This window comes from Melopsittacus undulatus, chromosome 2, assembly GCF_012275295.1.
Source record: "Melopsittacus undulatus isolate bMelUnd1 chromosome 2, bMelUnd1.mat.Z, whole genome shotgun sequence".
NCBI classification, from domain to species: domain Eukaryota; kingdom Metazoa; phylum Chordata; class Aves; order Psittaciformes; family Psittaculidae; genus Melopsittacus; species Melopsittacus undulatus.
In genome coordinates, this window is record NC_047528.1 from 101,115,561 (window position 1) to 101,134,919 (window position 19,359).

General features: G+C 51.9%; 1 protein-coding gene across 5 annotated transcripts in view; it reads right to left on the reverse strand.

Moving 5' to 3' along the window:
* BOC (BOC cell adhesion associated, oncogene regulated) overlaps positions 1 to 19,359 on the reverse strand; it is a 54,579-nt gene that overhangs the window by 6,394 nt on the left and 28,826 nt on the right. For 2 of the 5 annotated variants that reach the window (XM_031051325.2, XM_031051324.2), the window contains 10 exons: positions 16,693 to 16,860; positions 16,216 to 16,494; positions 9,395 to 9,541; positions 8,772 to 8,915; positions 8,061 to 8,354; positions 6,973 to 7,245; positions 5,998 to 6,296; positions 3,173 to 3,341; positions 2,136 to 2,246; positions 779 to 985 (listed from right to left, as the gene is read on the reverse strand). In XM_031051325.2, the coding sequence (XP_030907185.2) occupies positions 779 to 985; positions 2,136 to 2,246; positions 3,173 to 3,341; positions 5,998 to 6,296; positions 6,973 to 7,245; positions 8,061 to 8,354; positions 8,772 to 8,915; positions 9,395 to 9,541; positions 16,216 to 16,494; positions 16,693 to 16,771 (2,002 nt within the window). In that variant the 5' untranslated portion in view covers positions 16,772 to 16,860. The remainder of the gene's footprint in view (positions 1 to 778; positions 986 to 2,135; positions 2,247 to 3,172; positions 3,342 to 5,997; positions 6,297 to 6,972; positions 7,246 to 8,060; positions 8,355 to 8,771; positions 8,916 to 9,394; positions 9,542 to 16,215; positions 16,495 to 16,692; positions 16,861 to 19,359) is intronic. The other 3 variants (XM_031051326.2, XM_013129690.3, XM_013129688.3) reach the window with 3 other exon arrangements.

Sequence of the window (19,359 nt, forward strand, 5' to 3'; positions counted from 1 at the left end):
ACAGAGACTGGAGTCTTCCAAGACTTCTACTGTCAGCACAGGCCTGACTGTGGAGAGAGGCTACACCTTCTCCAAAAGGCAGAGGACCTACACAGAGGTTTTGATCAAAGTAGAAGCACTGAAAGGCCAGATTTCAGCCATGTGCTAAATGAAGCCTGCTTTTATTTGCCTTCCCCAATTCTTGTCTGGATGGTCTAGAGGTCAGTAGCAGTTCTGGAAAGTGTGTGTGGATTGATTTGTCCTGACCCAAAAGCAGGTATGGGAAAGTGTCCTTTCTCTACCTCACAGAAATTAAGTACAGAAACATCAGTTAAAAGCTCAAGGCTTAAATAACTTTTTAGCCAAACATGATTTTACTGGTCTTTAATTTGGGGTAGATGTGTTGCCCTTTTAAACTGTCCAGCTCAGTGATGCTGTCTTTTCTCATGTGAAGTGCAGTGGGAATTGTGTACCCATCTCTCTTGCCTGTGGCTAAAGAAAGTTCTGTCTTGTCTAGTAAATGGCAAAACCAAATGCCTTTAGTAACTATATCCTGTAATACAGAAAAGCATTCACAAGCCTCCCTGAGGGAGATCAAATCTATGCTGGTCTTTGCAGCTGGAGAAATTGGAGAAGCATCTGCAGTTTTTCCCCATCATGTAAGGCTGGAGCTGGGGCAGCTTTGTTTTGCTTGTACGTGTCAGGGCTAAGCAGGACATGACAGATGGCTACCCATCCTACAGGGACTGCACAGCTTCCTACAGACCTCCAGGAAGCAGGGAGGAGAACACCTGCCTACCTTTCTCCAAGCCTGGGATTTCCACAGAGAGGCGAGAGGGAGGAATGTCACTGGTGGCCAGGACCCAGTCTCCCAACTTCTTCAGTTTCTTATATTCCACACGGAAAGACTGGATGGGGAACCCACCATTCCCACGGGGGATCCACGTCACATACACAGATGTCTCTGATGCCATGGAGATGGTTGGACGATCTGGTGCCTCTGGAGCTGCAAGGGGCACAGAAGGACATCAGGACAGGAAACACATTTCTCTTGCCCTGTCTGGAGGATGCTGTATCTTATAAGTATGTGGGTGAAGGTCTACCTGCATTGCGCCCACCCACATGCTCTTAAGTCCTGCCTGCTTTCTTCTGTCTCTTAGAGCTGGCACTCCCAAATCCTCACTCCTTTCAGTTTGTGCCCTCCAAACATCTTTTACTCCTGCTTGCATCTTCCTCCATTTCTACTCCCAACTCAAGTAGGATTTGAAGTGTGTACACCCATCGTGGGAGGGAGAGCAGTGAGAGATGTGAATGCAGAGCTGGAGACAGAGCAAAAGGCCTGGCTGATGTGGGAGCAGTGAGCAAGAGGAGACTGACAGTGGGGACAGGTGAGTGTAGGAGATGAAAACAGGAGAGATTGAGAAGACCAGCTGAGGAGGAAACAGGGAAAAGTTCTGAACTACAGACATGAAATTTGATAGGAAAACAGTCAAAAGTTGGGAGGAAAGAGATGAAAGGAGCTGTGAAGATGAAAGAAAAGGCAACACATGAATGAGTGTGGGTAATTGAATGAAAGGACTTCACAAGAAAGGGTAAGGATTGAAGAACATTTCACAAAAAAGATAGTGGCTCTGGTGAATAACAGTAATGGCATATGCAAGATGGGAAAAACAATGAATTGGATTAACCAGTAAAAAGCTGATGTTTCTCCTATGCAGCAGAATACCCTGCACCCCTAGAATGGGCACAACTGCCCCTCGTCAGGACTTGGCTGGGAGGAGGATGCCAGGGCCTGCAGGGCCTGCCTGCAGGTGTCCCTCCTGTCTCACACTCCCCCAGCACCCACTGATGCACCCCAGCTCACTGGTGCTGTGCCCCACACATTCACAGGGCTTTCTGAACCCACCACATGGAACCCACCACAGGACAGAGTTTCTGACAAATCCTTACATTAACGGTGGGGACAGGCAGTGGGATCAGCCCTAAGACAGACTGCCTGTCAATGCGGTAGCAGGGGTGTCCGAGAAGCACCTCTCCTTGTCAAGATCTGGAGACCCAGTGGAGACTTCAACCCCAGCATGGCCTGGCCACTACCATCCACAAGAGATCCCGCACCCCTCGTCCTCCCTCCTTGCCCAGCTGAGGGAGGGCCTTACGGGACAGACGGCTGTTGTCAGACTGGTTACTGCTCTGGGTGCTTGTGCCTGGGTCATCCCTCTGGATTTGCTGCTCTTTGCTAGCAACAATCTCTGGTTTTGGGCGCCGGCCTGTGCAGAAGGGAGAGGTGGCATTAGTGACATGCAGGTGTGGATCAGGGTTAATTTTTGCTGTGATAAGCATTGACAATATTCCCAACCACGATGCTGAGGTAAGTACTCCTGGACTGTAGCAGCCCTGGGTTGAACCTTTGAACCCCAGGGTGAGTTCTTTGAACTGAGGGGTTCAAAGCACTCAACCTGCAGGCAGGAGCTAAAGCTAAAGGGGCAGGTTTGTTAATCTGTTAATAGGTTCCCCCCATACTTAATTGTCTAAAACTTTTAATTAGTTTTCTTGAAACACTGCTAGATTTCTGTCTGAGAAGGGAGTACAAGATGGGGGCCTGAAGGGAGACATGAGCAAGTCCACTGCCATGGGGAAGGTTGCTATAAAGGGAATGCCATTCCCCACACCTGCTGGAGACATGAAAGGCAGCCAGGGGACAGAGGGACTTAGTGTAGACATTTGGAACATCCTTTCAGTGGCAAAGACAACTGCACCAAGCAGACTACATGGGAAGGCCTGGAGTTCCCTTTGGTGCAGGGCAAGCTGTTAAGGACAGATTAGAGAAACATCTAGCAGGAATAACCCCTATGTGCTGATCCCATCTCAAGGCAGAGGATGGATTAAATGACCTCTTGACATCCCCACCAGACTTATTGTCTATGGTTCTGCAGGTGTCCAACTGAGACTCCAAGGGAGAAAGGGACTTACTCCAAGGCACTTCCAGGCAGAGGGGAAACCTGATTTTCCCCATCCTGTTTCAGTCCCACCCTCCACATTCCCTTCTGACAGAGTTGCTCTAAGCTGAGGGTAGATGGGTTTCCAGAACAGGAACAGCCCCTTTGTCCTGAGCCTGGTGCCTCAGGGCTGAGATGGGACTTCTCAGAGGGTCCCTGCCCTGAACTCCAGCAGAACAGCCAGTGAAAAGTTCGACCTTTACCAGTCCGGAAGGTCACCATGGCCGTCTGTCCCTCGCCGGCGCAGTTGTGAGCGGCCATCTCCACCTCGTAGAGACTGCCAGGGTCCAGCCTGGTGAGGGTCAGGCGGTGCTGTGAGGCTGGGACATCCCTCACTGCCCAGCTGTCCGAGGCGTTGGCAACCTGCTGAGAGACCAACGTGGGTGTTACAAAGCTGGGGCAGGCTGGGCTTCTTGCCTGCACCAAGCTCAGGAGATGTCATGGCAGGCTGTGTATCAACCAGGGCTGCCTGCCCTGCAGTCACATGAGGGAGAAGGCTCAGGGAGGGACCTTATTGCTCTCTACAACTGCCTGAAAGGAGGATGGAGAGAGAAGGTGGCTGGTCTTTTCTCCCAGGTAACAAGTGGTAGGACAAGGGGAAACAGCCTCAAGCTGTGCTAGGGAAGTTTTAGATTGGATATCAAGAAATTACCCATAGAGAGGGTGATCAGGCACTGGAACATATGATCAGGCTGCCCAGGGAAGTGGTGGAATCACCATCCCTGGAAGTGTTCAAAAACCGTGTGGATGAAGCCCTCAGTAACATGGTGGACTTGGCAGTCCTGGTTGGAACTGATGATCTTAAAGGTCTTCTCCAACCTAGTTGATTCTAAGATCTGAGCACAGGTTTCTGCAGGAAAGGGGCCATGTATGCTTGTGGCCACCAGAAAGGCTTGGAAGCCCAGCCTGTTTCTCAGTGATGCCCAATGCCCTGTGCAGATGCCGAGGGAAGGTGGGACCTTCCTCCTCCTCCCCAGCTGCAAGCATAATATTTTTGCAGGCCAAGAGGCAGGACACTGAAGTGACCCGGTGCCGAGAGGAGCATTAGCAGTGCAGGCAACGCAGCAGAACGGAAATGCCAGGGCTCTGCCGTATCATTCATCCTCTCCAAGCGGTTGACACTGACTGATTAATGCCTGCCTCGTTTTATTTTGATTCCTGGGCCCGCAGAGCTGTGAGGCCAGGGAGGGGAGCCCTGGACACTGCTACTGCCCAGGGAACAGAAAGAAACATTCTTAACAAACAAAGGTGATGGCTGTGTGGCATCTGAGTGCCTGTTGGCTGCTGAGGCTTCAGGGGCAGCGTAACAGCAAGGGAAAAGAGGCGTCCGCAGGTATTTTCCAGAGGAGAAGCAGAGCTTGCCCACTACAAATGTAAGCCTCCTGTCAGTAGGTTTTACTTCCCTATAGCCATCTCCCACACAAAGAGCCTTTTCTTTTGTTGCTGAATCGATTCCTTCCCTCTCTGCACACATGCTTTTCCAGTCTGAGTTGTCAAAACCAGGTCATTATATAAGTTGATCCTAAGGATCTCTGAGAGAGACTCTTTCTAAATAAGTTTAAGGGGTTATTGGGACTAATTCCTTTCCATGTAATCCTTAAGCATCCCAAGAAAGAGTCTCCAGCTGAGAATTTGGACTACACTGAAAACATATTACTGCGAACAGCAGTGACCCATGGTGACCTCCACTGCCCTACAGCCCCTTCCAGGTAAAACCAAATAAAATATGGACAAACTCCAGCCTGCCAGTGAAAATAGCATGCAGAACTGGTAGTTACATGATACACCATTGGGAACAAATCTCTTCCTGGCAGACAACCAGAGCCAATAGTCTGGTGAGGCTTTTGGCATCGTTTGGTTTTTATTTAAGCTTGCCCTATTGTGTTCTTGTGCTGGCATCTTCTGCCTTTGTTTTAAAGGGTTCTTTAAAGAGATAGTTAGCTGAAACCCTTAGCTGAGGTTTTGTTTAGAAAGAAATCAAGCATGTGTAGGGATTGTAACAGCCTCCTGTCATACCTATATATTTTCATAAAAATCAAACAATTCCAGGAAAACAGACACATATATTCACATGTAATTGAAAACGGTGCCTTGCAGTGGCTGGGAATCCAAAACATACCAGACCTAGAATGCACTCAAACCTCAAAGCAAAAACTGCCTCTCTACTGCAACTCCCTGTGTACCCAAGGGAAATACAAGCAGCAAACAGATAAATTCAAGCTACTTTTTCCCAGCTTATCCCCACAAATTGGGAAGAGATGGTCTACACATCAAAAGCAGAATTTTTACCTCAACAATGCTTTGCTATTTAGAGAAACTGCTGGGCTCCAGCTTTGCCCCCATTGTGCATGTGATGCTGAGAAGCACCACAGAAGGCAGGAGCCCTTGAGCTCACACAGTGCACTGTGTGCTCATGCTGTGCCACCAGCAAAGAGATGCTCAATATTGCACTGCCTTTCAGCTTCCACAGTGAAGCTAGTGCTTGAGGAGCTTCCCAAAGGATTCAGCATGGTTATGATGCCTTTCTGCTGTTTCCTCAGCCACTGGGCATAGGTGCTTCAGTGCTGCTGAGCTGGGCAGGTGTGCACAGCAGAGAGACGCTGCTGCCCTGTGTCCTGCAGCTCAAGCTTTTCAAGGCAGAAGTGTCCCTATGGCTTGTGACAAAAGCATCACAGAGCAAGTCACTGTACAGTCTGCCCTCAGGACTTCCTGCTTGTGTAAGCACACAGCTGGGAATTAGAAGTGGAAACTCTTCAAACTGGAAATCCATGTGTGTGCATATGCCCTCTGCATACTTAGGGAGATGAGCACCACTATGAGCCCTTCTGGTAGACACTGGCAAACCTCCTCTCACAGCCTGTACCCTAACAGGCTGCAGCTGAGGAGGCCCCACCAACCAGTGTCACCAGGGTGTCCCTGCCACAATGCACCTGCTCATGAGGTGTGAAAACCTGCAGTGAGGCCAGCAGCCTCGTGTGGAATGATGCAGAGCAAAGATAGGAGCAGGGCAAAACAACAATACCTTGCGATGTTTCACCACATAATAGAGGATGGGGGCTCTGCTGTCAGGCCGGGGTCTCCACACCAGATCATAGCTGTCCGTCTTGGATGTCCGTGGGGAACTGAGGATGATGGGGGCCTCAGCTGGAGACACCATCTCCCTGTTGGCTGCACACTGTGGAGATGCCGTCAGCGGGGTTGTCCCAGTCTTTGGCAGTCCAGCCTTATCCAGGGGCAGCTTTAAGTTACTGTCCCTGGAAGGTGGTGTTGGGGGCTGAGCTGAACCCAGCTGAGCATCTCGCCCAGGGTTGAGTGTAGCTCCTGAAAGACAAAGTGTCGAGGTAGAGTAAATGCCCACTCCAGTCTGCGATGAAAGCAGAGCTATGAGCCCCTTGAGCCTCTCAGAAGGCTGGTGCTATACACCCACTGCAGCACAGGTCCCAGGTGGTGCTGCCTGGTGAGCCACTCTAAAAGGTGTTGACAACAATCTCTTTCTTCAGCTATAAGCCTAATAAACCTTACTGGGGCCTCTCCAAGCACAGGCCTTGGCCACATGGGGCTTTCTCCCTCTCTGAAGCCCCCCTCTGAAGCCCCTAGGTAAGTTCATCAGGGACCAAGGAATCAGGTGGTACCTCTCTTATCCCAAGTGAATCTAACCACATTGGTGGTTATGTTCTTGCCCAGTGCAAGGTCAGAAGCAGAGCTGAGTAAACCATAGGGTAAGGCAGTACACCCAGATGTCCCATGTCTCTCATGTAGAGAGAGCTCAAGTATGCACATATGGCACTGCTCTTAGAAGCAAAACCACTTCCATCTGTTCCTACAGGGAGATATGGAGATCCCAGTCAAAAAAGCACTCGCTGTGCAGGATAAAAGGGAGGGAAGAGCAAGGCAGCTGAAACCAAGTGGGAGGGTTACACACTAACTTTCTTCTGCTCTGTCCCTGCATGTCAGGCTCTGGAATTGAATGGTCATCAGCTTGGAGAGAGGGACTTACCTGGATGGGCTGTCCTCAGCTGCACCATGGCCTGCGCGCTGCCAACCTCGTTCTCCGCCATGCACTGGTATATGCCGTCGTCCTCAGGCCCCACGCTGACCAGGCGCAGTGCCCGGCGGGACAGCCGGAGCCGCGGGCCGCCCGACAGGGGCACAGCGTTGCGCAGCCACACGACCGACGGCTGCGGGTTCCCTCGCACCTCACACGTGAACTTGGCGCTCTGGCCCCAGGGGATGATCTGCTGGGACAGCTCCATGGTGACCTCCGGGGGCTCTGGGGGGGGCAAAACACAGCTGCTGAGTGCCATCTGGCAGAGAGCATGGCATGGTCATGGCTTTGCACCTTCCTCTGTGGCAGGGATGAGGGCAGAGTGGTGCATCTTTACCCCACCCCCAAATCCCACTCCTTTTAAGGGAGCCCACAGGTATCTGCTTCACAGCACCTCTCCTTCAGCATCCATGTGAACTGCAAGGAGAGGTGGCCCAAGGCCATCTGCCTCAGGTGACAGCAGCCACCTAAAAGTCCCATTTCTCTGAGCTGAAGTGCTACTCTGCAAAGACTGTGCTTGTGCCAAAACAGCATGTCAGCATCTGGGTGAAATGCAATCCAATAAAACTCGGGTTTAGCCTCCCTAATGCTTGTGAGAAAGGGAAGAATGCACAGCAGAAATACCTATGGTGTCATACCCCATACATTTCTCACCCCATAAAGAGCTTCCCTATAGAACAGAACAGAAAGCAATACACTCTGATGTCTTCTTTATGCCAATGTCAAACATGTCTAAGAAGCAGACGGTCCTCCACAGGAAAGCGTTAGAGCAAACCAGTGCTACAAATGACAAAAGAAGAGCTTCCACAGAGGAAGGGAGGATCCAGCATCTCCAGACCATGGCTGGAGCCAGAAAGGAAGAAATATCACCCTCTAGGAAGAAACTGTCTCATCTAGAAACTGGAATCACAAGCAGGGGTTTGCTTTACATGGTGGTTTGCCCAGTGAGAGAAAGAGTACAGCAGCACTAGTCTTCTCCCCTGAAAGCAGTGGAAGAAGGCCCAAGCCCCTCCTGAAACAAGGGCCAGAGCAACACTCACCGAACACCTGCACATTGTAGAAGATGAACGCCGCTCCGGTCTCACCAACCCCATTGTCAGCCATGCAGCTGTAGGTGCCCGAGTCCTCCTCACTTGTGGGGTCGATCAGGAGGTTGCTGAGCAGGAAGCGTGTCTTGTTGTACGCGGAGACACTGGAGCCATCTTTGGCCCAGGTGACCCGCGGTGGGGGGATCCCGCTGGCTACACACTCCAGGATGAGGCTCTGGCCCTTGGTGACAATGATGGTCTGAGTTTCAGGGGGGTAGATTATCCGGGCTGCCTCCGCCGTAGAGCCTGGTGGGGAGAGGAGGAGGAAGGAGGTGGGTGGGAAGGAAGGTGGCTGGTGGAGAAGCACCCTGTGCAAAGTGCAGGTGGGGGTAATAACAGGGCTAAGCCCACTGCTCTCCTGTACTGCAGTGGATAAATGGCAACACAGGCTGAGAGGGACATTCCTTAAGAGATGCGTGCACACAGTAAGTGCTGAAAGACTAAGGGCCTGTGATTGACATCACCAAGAACAAATCCTAATGAGGTGCAGCAATCCCAGGGTTGCACACATATCCCAGGAGCTTTGAGGCCTTCTGCTGCTGGGAAGTTTTCCCATCAACTGATAATGCCGGTTCACACAGTAAATCAGCTACGATAGCACTGGTACGTGCTCCCATTGCTGGAAGCACTATGGACACATGCAGTGAAGGGAGAGTGGCTTACGTCTCACACGGAGCCTCTCACTGGAGACAGAGGTTTTCACCTCCTGTGTCACGGGGTTGTAGGCAGCACATTTGTAAGTCCCCTCATCCTCCTGGCTGGCATTGACAATCTGAAGGTTCCCAGATGGCATGATAAGGTAATTGTCTGTAGAGAGAGAAGAGAAGGTGGTCACAAGATATGCTCCTACCTAGAACATCACTGGGAGCAATGGTGCAATGATGGAAGGAACAGAGCCTCAGGTGAAGCTAGCTCATCACAGGTACATGCAGCAGATGAAGTGAAGCTGCAAAATTCAGATCCAAATTAAAGATATTTCACCAAATCCAAAGCTGCCTTTATCCAGTTTGGGCTAGAAGAATGCTTCACAGACACATGGAGATGCCCAATGAAGAGTGACATTGTGCATCACCTAATTCTACTTAATTTTGCCTATATGCAGATGTAGCTCCAGAGTCCTAGGCAGCAGGGATATTAAGGATACCGGGCAGGGACTCTTAGACTAACCTGTGCTCAGACCAGCAGCAAAAGGACAAGGAGGCAGCAGGCAGAGCAAGACAGGTAGGGAATGCTAAAACTGAGGGTCCAGGGAGGGGACCCAGTGGGACAGACCCTGTGGCACTCACCTCGGGAGGCCTCGAGCCACTCCTGCTTCACACTGTAGCGGACCTGAGCCTTGGGGTGACTTTCAGGCAGGTCACAAGCGATCACAGCTGTGTTCCCTTCATCCACCTCGATCACGTGCTGGCCGTCAAACTTGAAATCTTTGAGATCTGAGGAGAGCAAATGACAGGGCATGGGTGGCTGGCTCAGCATCTCAGTGTCAGCTCATCCCCCTGCGGACCCACAGCTGTTCACTGTGGTGGGGCAAGAGGACACTTCTGTCCCCAGCAGTTGGAAACTGGCCTGGTTTCAGAGCTTCACTTTTTTTCTCCTCCTCCTTGCTACAACATGGGTAACTTAAAACATAGCTTCTGAAGAAACCTCCTGCTCCACGGCTGAGAAATTGGGTGCAAAAAATCCTGGTTCAAGAGAAAAGAAGAGCCAACTTACTGCAGCACTGAAGGGTGGCCTAAAGTGCTCCTTCTGCTGCCTGCTCTTTCAAACACGGCTGCTGTCCTGACACTGAGAAGCTGACTTTGTAGTGGTAACTCAGGGAGTCCATTCAAGGGTGTACAGATGCTGGGTGACACACTGGGAGAAGGTGCATGAATGCTGGGTGCTCCCAGAGCTGCTCTAAGCTCCTCCAGAGCCTGAGCAATCAGTATCTCTGCTGCAGGTACTCTTGCTCCCATCAAGCATCTCATGGCCAAGGATGGTTAACCATGATGCTTCTGTGTGTGCCCAAGCACAAGTGTGTGCTCAAGAAAAAGCAGATCCTTGTCATCACTGCACAGATGCCCCTCCTGTGAAAATACCCTGTCCCAGCATGTGTCCCCCTATGATGAGGCTGTAATAGGAGTTGCTCCTCTGATGGGGCTGATGCAGGCAGCAGGACTGGAAGCACAGGGGTGGGGAGGAAAGGGTGCTTGACTGTTTGTTTTCTTTTCCTTACTTTTGAAAGTAGGAGCAATGGACTGTGGTGAAACCCCACAGGGAGCACACAAACCTGGCCCCACTGAGCTTCCTCACAATAAAACTTGTCTCTGCTCCCCCTAAACACAATGGCAAACCTTGCTGGCTCACTGCAAGCCCAAACTCTGTCTCAGCCAGCCTGTGCTGGGAGGGGAAAGGTTTGTGTCAGGAAGAAAGTACTGAGCACTCATTCTTACAGTGCTGTGCACCAGCCCAGGCGACCACCAGTGACAACTGCACACCCCGCAGCTGGTCACGAGTCACACTGTCACATCAAGGCTCAAGCCAGCGCATCTTCCCTGGGGCCCAGCACCAGCACATGTCCCACCAGCAACGCGCTGCCAGATCCAGCCAGGACCACACGTCCTTTCAGAGCCCCAGCTAAGGCAGTGTGGCACGTCCATCACCATGGCACAGCACAGCCACGTGCTGTCAACAGCTCCCTCACCCCTCGAAACCCATCCCAAGACGTGGCACCCGTGACCTCGGGCAGTGTGGGGAGCTGGAGGGGGGGAAGCAGGAGGGCTGGCGGCGGGCGGACGGCAGGCAGCCTCCCTTGGCAGCAACGTGTTTTTGTTCTCTGGGAAATGCAGCAGCGCTCCAAGAGCAAAAAGACAACTCTGGCTCCAAGCTTCTCCCACCCACAGTCATGGAAAAGTGACATGAAGTTTCTCAAGCAGACTTTCTGATTAAAGCAAGATCCTTTATGGAGTTTAAATAAGAACCAGCTCTCTTGGCAGGGCGGTGCGAGAGCCTCCCCGAGTGCGGTGCGGAGGGGCTGCCGGGCGGCTGCTGGGGGAGCAAGCGTCCTGGGCCCCGAACTGAGTGGAGGGGAGGAGGTTGAAAAGAAAAGGGGAGGTTTTGCAATGTCATAAAGATGATTTGCAGCGAACATGCTTCATACTGCTGGAATGTGCTGGCACCATTCAATTAAAATAATAGCAATAAAAAGAAATGTGATTAATCCTTTAAGACAAGCTGGGGAGGGGAGCCATGTTTCCACTGGGTACTAAAGCCAGATGAAGGTTAACTCTTCACTTGTGCGAAGCTGGCTCGCACCCCTCCAACAAGGAGAGTTACTTCTGGGGAGGGAAGAGGTGCTTGCTGGGTCTTTTCTCCTCTTTGCTTTTTGTATTCGATCAAGGAATAAAATAGCAAGAGCCACAGCAATGGAAAGAGGTGGAGAAGAGGCGAGAGCCCAGCGCCTGCCTGCCCACATCACGCATATTTCTCTGATCAACAAAATATAAACGAGCATCAGGAAAATTAATGTGCGCCTTGGTGGTCTGGATTCATCGCAGCTAAATTAAGATTTCAGAGCCAAGGCATAGGCTCCAGCAATGCTGGCAGGGATCTGCACACACACATACGTGCACGCACACACAGACCCACAGAGGAGAAGGGGCTCAGGAGGAAGAGCAGACCCACAGCCCCGGCACACTGCAGCTCACTGGGGAGCACCGTGCTCCTGAAGATGGAAATGATGTTCCTGTGCCAGGGACACATGCCTGTGAGTGCTGCAGTCCCACAGGGTAGCGAGCTGGATCCCCAGCCCTTCCTGCCTTTCCCTCCCAGCCTGACTGCAGGGGATGAGGTGCAAAGCTGTGGATGGAGGGGGAATGGACAGAGGAAAGGGATCCTGGGGTGGCCTTGGGAGCAAGAACTGGGCATTGCTGGAGGAGTGGAGTAAAACCAGCAGGGGAGAGGAGGAAAACATCAGGTGGGCACCAGAACAAACTCTTTTCCAATACTCAAGTGTACAAGCCTCCTGCCAAACTACTCCCCCAAATTCCTGCTCCCACACAGCAAACAAGCCTGTTTTATTTGCCACTGGGTTTTGGCCCCACTCCCAGCTGGTACTGGCGCATACAGCTGTCTATTAACACTGATGGGTTGGCTAGAGCAGGCAAGGGGTGGTTGGGTGCACCCCCATCTCCCTCTGTGCATGGGATGAGCCCCTCTTCACTTGATGCTAGCACAGCACAACAGACAGTGCTGCGCTAGGCTGGGACAACCAGCTTAATCATGGGGCTTCAAATGACCTGTCCCCAGGATGTGGGGGGCCACACACACCTACCCCCACCAGGTAAAGTAGTGCAGGGGGATGTAGGAGAGGGGCAGCACAGGGGGACCCAGTGCTCACCCTTTTGGCTGCCCAGCAGCAGCGGTGCCCCGTGTCTAACATGCTGTTTGCACCCAGAGCTAACTCCAGCTGCAGCTGGGAAAAACCACATCCCCTCTCCACTGGCTGAGTTTTCCTTCTCATATGGCAGCGCCCGGCATGCCAGCCCTTGTCCTTGTCCTTAAAAGACATGCCTGACCACAGGGAAGCAGTAAGTCCTCATCCACCAGCCACCGGTGGGAGGTGCTGCGGACAGACAGAGCCATGCTGGGAAACAGCACGGATTCTTTCCCTTTTCTCTTTGTTGTTTAGAAGGGAGCGCAACCAGAGGCTATGCTCATGTCCATCTGTGCCCCACTCCGAGGCGTGATGAGGTTAGCTGGGGCACAGAGAGGGTCAGCCCTGCAGCTAGCTGTGCTGCTGTCATCAGGGAGGGAAACCAGATGAATCCCAGGGCTGGGGGCCAAGCAAGGCAAGACAGAAAGGATTAAATGAATGGGACACCATAAATAACTTTGGAGAAGAAGCAGTAGTAAATAAAACGCCAGCCCTCAAGGTGAACGTCCTCCCGGCTGTAGTGAAGGGTGAGGGAGGGAAGGGAGTGAGCCTGAGAAGGGGAATGGGCAGGGACAGGGATCCCACAGCCCTGAGGCAGTCACCTTCCACTGCTGTCAGTGCCACATGGGGTCACAGCCCTCGCTCCCTGCCCGGTCAGCACCACAGCAGCCCAGGCACTGGTGCTGTCACCACCAGCTCCCTCCCACCCCACTGGGACAGGAGCAGCTCCAGGCCCCTGCCTGTTCACACAGCCCTAGCACACCCCTCTCGCCATGCCCCAGCCCCATTCCCCATCATTGCTCCAGGCCCATCTCACACAGCCCTCGTGCCACAGCTCCTCTGGCTCACCAAACACCACCTGTGTTTTCCTTCTCTCCCCTCCTCACACCACCTCTGCCCCCGGGGCCAGAGCCCCCGTGACTGCTCAGCAAATGCTTTTCCAGCATGCAGCCACCCCCTTCCCTCCCTTCCTCTTGCCTTCCCCTCTGGGAGCCATCAGAGGAGAGGCCAGGCACAGGAAAATGAATGGGGCTGTCTTCAGAAAGCAGCTGCAAATTCCTGGGGGATGCCCAGCCCGACCCAGTGCAGGGTCACTGCCTGTGAGTGCTGTGTGCTGAGGCCTGGCCTCCCAAACCTGCCACAAAGCCGAGGGCTGCCCATTCAAGGTATCCCAGATTCCAGGCCATCCAGGACTGCCTCAGGGCCATGCAGGGCTGATGTGCAGCACGGCCAGGCTAGCAGCGGTCAGCAGGTACCTATCTGCACGGCTGTGCCATGGGCTGCCAAGGCTGAATGTGGGATCATGGTGCCCAAGTGAGTAACTCAAGAGCTGCTCCTTTTGTTGCTTCAAGGAATCTTCCCCTCTCTGTGAATCCCTTCTCCTTCCACCCCTTGTCTGTACAGCACCTATTTTATCTCTGCTGGAGGAATGAAATGCTGGCTTCAACCAGCCCTCGGAGCCAGGGAGAGCAGAGATGGTCTCGGCGCTGCAGCACAGATGGGAGAAGGAGGTATCGGTCCCAAGGCTACACTGTGGCTGCCAGCACTGCAGTGATAGTTATCTGCTTGCTGACTGTCAGCAAAGCACAACGAGGCCCTGAGGGAGCGGGCACAGAGGGACTGGGGCATTCGAGGAAGTTTCCTCCTAAAGAGGAAAGGAATAGAAATAGCCTAGAAACTGGACAGATGATCTGACCCACACCCCTCAAAACTAGCAAGACTTTTCCCAGTGACTCCAGGTCCTCCTCCAGTATAAACCTAAACCTCTAATCCTTGAAAATATCCCTCTCCCCCTGCTTTCATTCACATTCTACCAGTTCCATTCTCCCCCCAGCCCTCCACATAACTTTTGGATAGGACTGAGACTTTCAGAGAGTTTCCTTTCAGCCCAGCAGGTGATCTGCCACGCAGCGCCAACCTGCCAGGGCTGTGGAGGAGGCCTGCAGCAGGAGTGAGAGCCCCTGGCACATGGGCTACCATAGCTTCCAAACTCAGTCCCACCTCAGACTGGTGCCCCCCTGTTAATTCAGATCACTGCAAAGCCACTGCTGCCAGCAGCCTCCAGCTCACCAACAGGAAACTGGTGATTTGAATCCCTCCAAAAAGTTTCACTGCTACATGCTCAGCCCCACTCTCCCTCTTCACTTGACTGTCAAGTCCCCCCTGCCTGTGGACTCTCTAGCATCCGAGGCTGTCTGTGCATTGGACACAACCTCTGTCACCCTCAAGGACAAGGGACCCATACAGCAAAGCACAGGGGCTTTCCATGGTGGATTAACTGCTTGTTCATCCAACCTCTGGCTCCAGTTTTGTGAGCTCCACTGAATGGTGCTCCTGCCTTTGCCATGACAGGGACTGCAGCAATGGACAAGTCCCCTTCTTTTGCACCCATGTTCCCAGCTGGCTCCTGGAGAAGGCTGAACGACTACTCAGCTGTGGCTTTCATTTGTCCTGTGGGACACAGTAAGACCTTGGTGCTCTAGGACTTGTCTCCCAACCACCACTGATGCTAGACCAAAGCAGACAGATAGATCAAACAGCCATGCTTTGTCCCAGGAGACAGAGCTGTTGGTGGTGGGTTGGGGTGAGGGGAAAACAAAGAAAAGGGGGTCAGCCTCAGAAGGAACTGATCAGGCTGAGGAGCTACGCACACCCTGCTCTCCTAAATGCAAACCATGCCCTTGGTAATCCCATCCACCTCTCCCCTGCTCTCCTTCCCTCTATCAGGCCACCAGTGCACACAGCCCCCTTTCTGCTCTGGAATGTGTTCTCCGAAATTTAATCTCAGCAAGGGGCTCAGGCCAAATCCCCCGACAGATTCAGCCCAGCGCCAGCCCCCTCCCACCGCCTCAGAGCCCAGCAACTCTCCCCTCGCCTCCTCCTCCCACCCAGCCTGGCCTAAACATTTCATTCCTGATTAATGTAGCAGTGACAAGCCAATAGCTCTTGGCTTTAAAGCAAAGCCAGCCCTCACTTTGGACAAACATCTTCACTCCTGCATTTTCTTAAGGCTTAGCCCCAAACTCCCCCTTGTTGGGAAGAGGAAGCCCTTTCCATGCCCCAGGGCTGCCACTGCCAGGGGATGGTGAGCTCATCTGCACATACTTGCCCTACCAGAAACTGCCAAAGACTGTCTGGTCTTTGGGAAGGTCAGACTCACCATTGCCTAGCAAGAGTGGTCCACACAGAGCCCCCTTACCCCCAGGCAGGGCACAGAGGGTGGCTCTTTCTCAGATGCACCCAAATACAGCACTTTTTCACATCTGAGCATAATATCGGGCCAAAACCAGGTGACTGTAAGAGGAGTTCCTTACTCTAAGACACCTCACACACATATAAGTCTCTTTCATCTGTTGCCAGTGCCAGAGGGCAGCAAGGAGGAGCACATAAGCTCGAGGACAGAGGCAAAGTCCCTTACTTAGAGCTCTGGCTCAGAAACGAAGGGGCTCTTTGCTGCCATGATACTGCAACATCACAGGAAGAGGACAAAGCCCTGGAAAGGTGGAGCACACAGTGGTAATAAATACAGCTTCTTGCCCCTTACAGACAGAAACCTTGTTACGAGTGCTTTTAGATATGTCACTTCTGCACCCGCCTTACTAAATGAGGACAGCACAGTCTCTGCCTTCAGAGTGAGCAAGTGAGTGATGGCCCAAGCAATGCAGGGGATGGCAGAGGAAGAAAGCTACTCACTAGCTAACGTGACCACTGCAGGGACACTGGCAATGACTCCTTCAGGCACACGAGCAATGCACTGGTATCGCCCCACGGTGTGGTTGTTGAGAGCTGTGATGATGAGCTTCCCTCGCTCAATGTGGATACCCAGCACTTTGTCGGATCCAGCCAGCTCTTTCCCGTTCAGTCTCCAGGTAAGGTTTACTCTGGGGGGGTCCACTACACATCCCAGGCTGACTGGACCCCCAAGCTTTTGGACAATGGAGGCAGGTTGCACTGTGACCTGCAGAGATTCACCTGCACAGGGGGGAAAAATGGGAATAAGAAAGCTCAGTGAGACTAAGCAAAAGAAAGGACAGAGTTAAAAATGGCAGTACTGGTACATTTTGCATTGGAGACTGGAAAACGCTCTGTGCTTGAGGCATGGCTATGCTAAGCAGCATCAAGGCAAACACATTCAAAAAACAGAACAAATGGGTAAACCCAGAGACTCACTCAGTCTGGCAAAGCAGCTAGCAGCTGCAAGGATGAGGCAGGGGATGGGGAACATGGGTCTCTTCTTTCCACGTGTCATTGCTCTCCCATGCGGCGTGTCCTGGGGTGCCCAGGGAAGGGTCCCATAAGCTGCCTCAGGAGATGCTATGGATGTGTGGCAGCAGATTCCTGCGAATTACAAGAGACATGATGGATGAAAACCTCAGACTTCCCTCTGCTTTCCAGCCCTGCCTGGCTTCTCTGCTCCCTCAACTCCCAGAGATTCACCGAGCCAGCAGCCTGAGGAGGCTACAGACACTGGAGCAAGCAGTCTCTTCTCCAGCCTCTCCCCCGAGCATGGCTGCGAGTCTCCCAAGACATTCCCATCCTCGGTTCTCGGTACAAATCTAGGTGTGTGTGCACAGACACGTACTGCCCCATTTCAGACTCAGTGCAGTGAATGCCTGTACTGTGCCAGCAATGTACACCAGGCAATTTTCAGGATCAAAACACAAACATTTCCGACAAAGTATCACTGGCGATATTCACTAAGTGTTGCTGCCACTTCTTGGCTCTGTCTGGAACATATTCTAGCCTGAACACAAAACTAAATGAGCAGTGCAAGTCCCAGGCTATGAGAAAACAGAGGTGATCCTGCAGTTTCACAGCCTTTTCCTGGACACTGGCCATGTTGCTGCTGGGCATACCTGTGTTTCAATCCAGATGGGACGCTTTAGGAGACGTTAAAGATTTTCATGGCACCTCTGCAAGGAATTATTCTGAAGGGGAGGGGCCATTTTTGCAGGAGGAAAGAAATGCCCAGTTCTAAATTGCTTAAATTCAGTGCAGTGAGCTGATGGCAGATCACACTGACCTGGCATAATAAACCTTTATTCTAAACCAAGAGACCCAACCTATGGAAAGATTTCACATTAAGTGTTCTGCCTGAAACACATTGCTGATTTTGGGATGAACTACCCTGTCTGGACAAACCACCAGGTTCATAGTCAAAAGCAGCAATGGTCTCCACAAATCTTGAAGCCCAAGACCTGCCACAGCTTAGGCTGATGCAGAGAGCTGCACCACAGCAGCTCTTGTGGAGAGAACCCTCAAACAGACAAGCCAGGTCAGGGTGATCAAAGATATAAGTGGCTGCTCCAAGAGGCATCTCAGACATCAGAATGAATTCAGCTTCATCCAAGGTCTGAAGTCAAGAAGAGACCTCCCTCTATGGACATCATAACACAGATACAGGATTGAGCTTTCTCCAGTTGCAACACTAAGAAAATGACCTGCAAGTGCCAACAGTATTTCAGAACCGCTCCTGTGGCATGCCTACATTGGCAGGAAAGAAGCCCAAGACCAAACCAGCTATGGAAGCCAGCCCAAACAGCAGTTACATTGCCTGCTCTCCCTGCAGATACACAATGAGCTTCTTAGCTGCAACCACCATCCTCAAGAGCAGATGGACTCTGCAGAGCAGTATTTCCTACTTCCATCACAATCACTGCTCAAGCAGTCACCTGTTTAAGCATATCCTTTCCATAACCATCTCAGTCAAAAAGAGAGGATAAGTCCCTTCAAGCTCAGCTTCTAAACTAATTAATTCCTGAAGTAAGGACTGCCAGACTCCTCATGAGATGCTCAGTGAGTTGCTCAAGGCAAGGCTGGTTACTGCTAGCAATGAAGCACAACATTTGGGGAAATCTCACCAAGCTACTCTTAAATGACTTTGCTTAGCCTCTAATGGCAGCAAAGGTGAAAGAGTGCAGTACAGGGGAACGTCAAACGCCAGCAGTGCTGAGCTCCACATCACAACAGCAAGAATCCAGCTAGCCAGTTTGCATGCCTCTCTGCAAATTGGGCTGTTCCTCCAACAGCCTCACAAGCTGTCCTCTTCCCCACACCATGCCCCAGAGCACTGCTTGGGTGAGAAATCCTGGAGGAGACATTCATATACAGCTGAAGAGAGGTAAGGAAAAGAAAAGCCTCCTCAGAGCTGGTGCTTTCAAAAGGAAGTAACAGCAAGTAAAGCAACTTGCAACCGGAGCTTTGCAAATGCCACAAAGAGCATCATTATGTGGCACTTTGCAGACCAATGTGAGCTCACTTGGCTGGCCTGTCTAGTGTGCTCAAGGCAGCTTTTTCCCAGGAGTCACACAGTCATGGTTAGAATGGTCCTAAGGCCAAGATGACAAACCCTGCTGAGAGGCAGGTAAACTAGGCCAAACTTGGCGTGGCCTGATGTCGTTTCCAGGCAGCCAGGAGCATGGACAGAGCTTGGCCTTTGGGTGTCAGGCTGAGCACACTCTGAAGGCACCCAGAAAGATCAACTAGACTCATATTCTACCTCCTGCAGCCCACAGCCCTGTATATGTGAAAACCCTCTGTGGATAACCTTCAGTGACAAAGCAACAAGACAGCAACTTCCCTCCCAAGCACCTCATCCTTTTGGCATTCACTCTTCTCACCCAAGGAGAGAAGAAAGTCTCAACAATTTATCTTTGAAGAGTTTCCCTGTCAGCTAGCACATACTGTTGTATGAAATCCTTTAGCTATTGTCTTGGAGATCATCTGAGTTACTCAAGTTCACTTCTCTGTGTAAGACAGCCACCAAAGCACTCTTTGATATGCCACAGCCATCAATGCAAACCACCAATGACCACAGCCATAGAAGTGCCTGAGGTC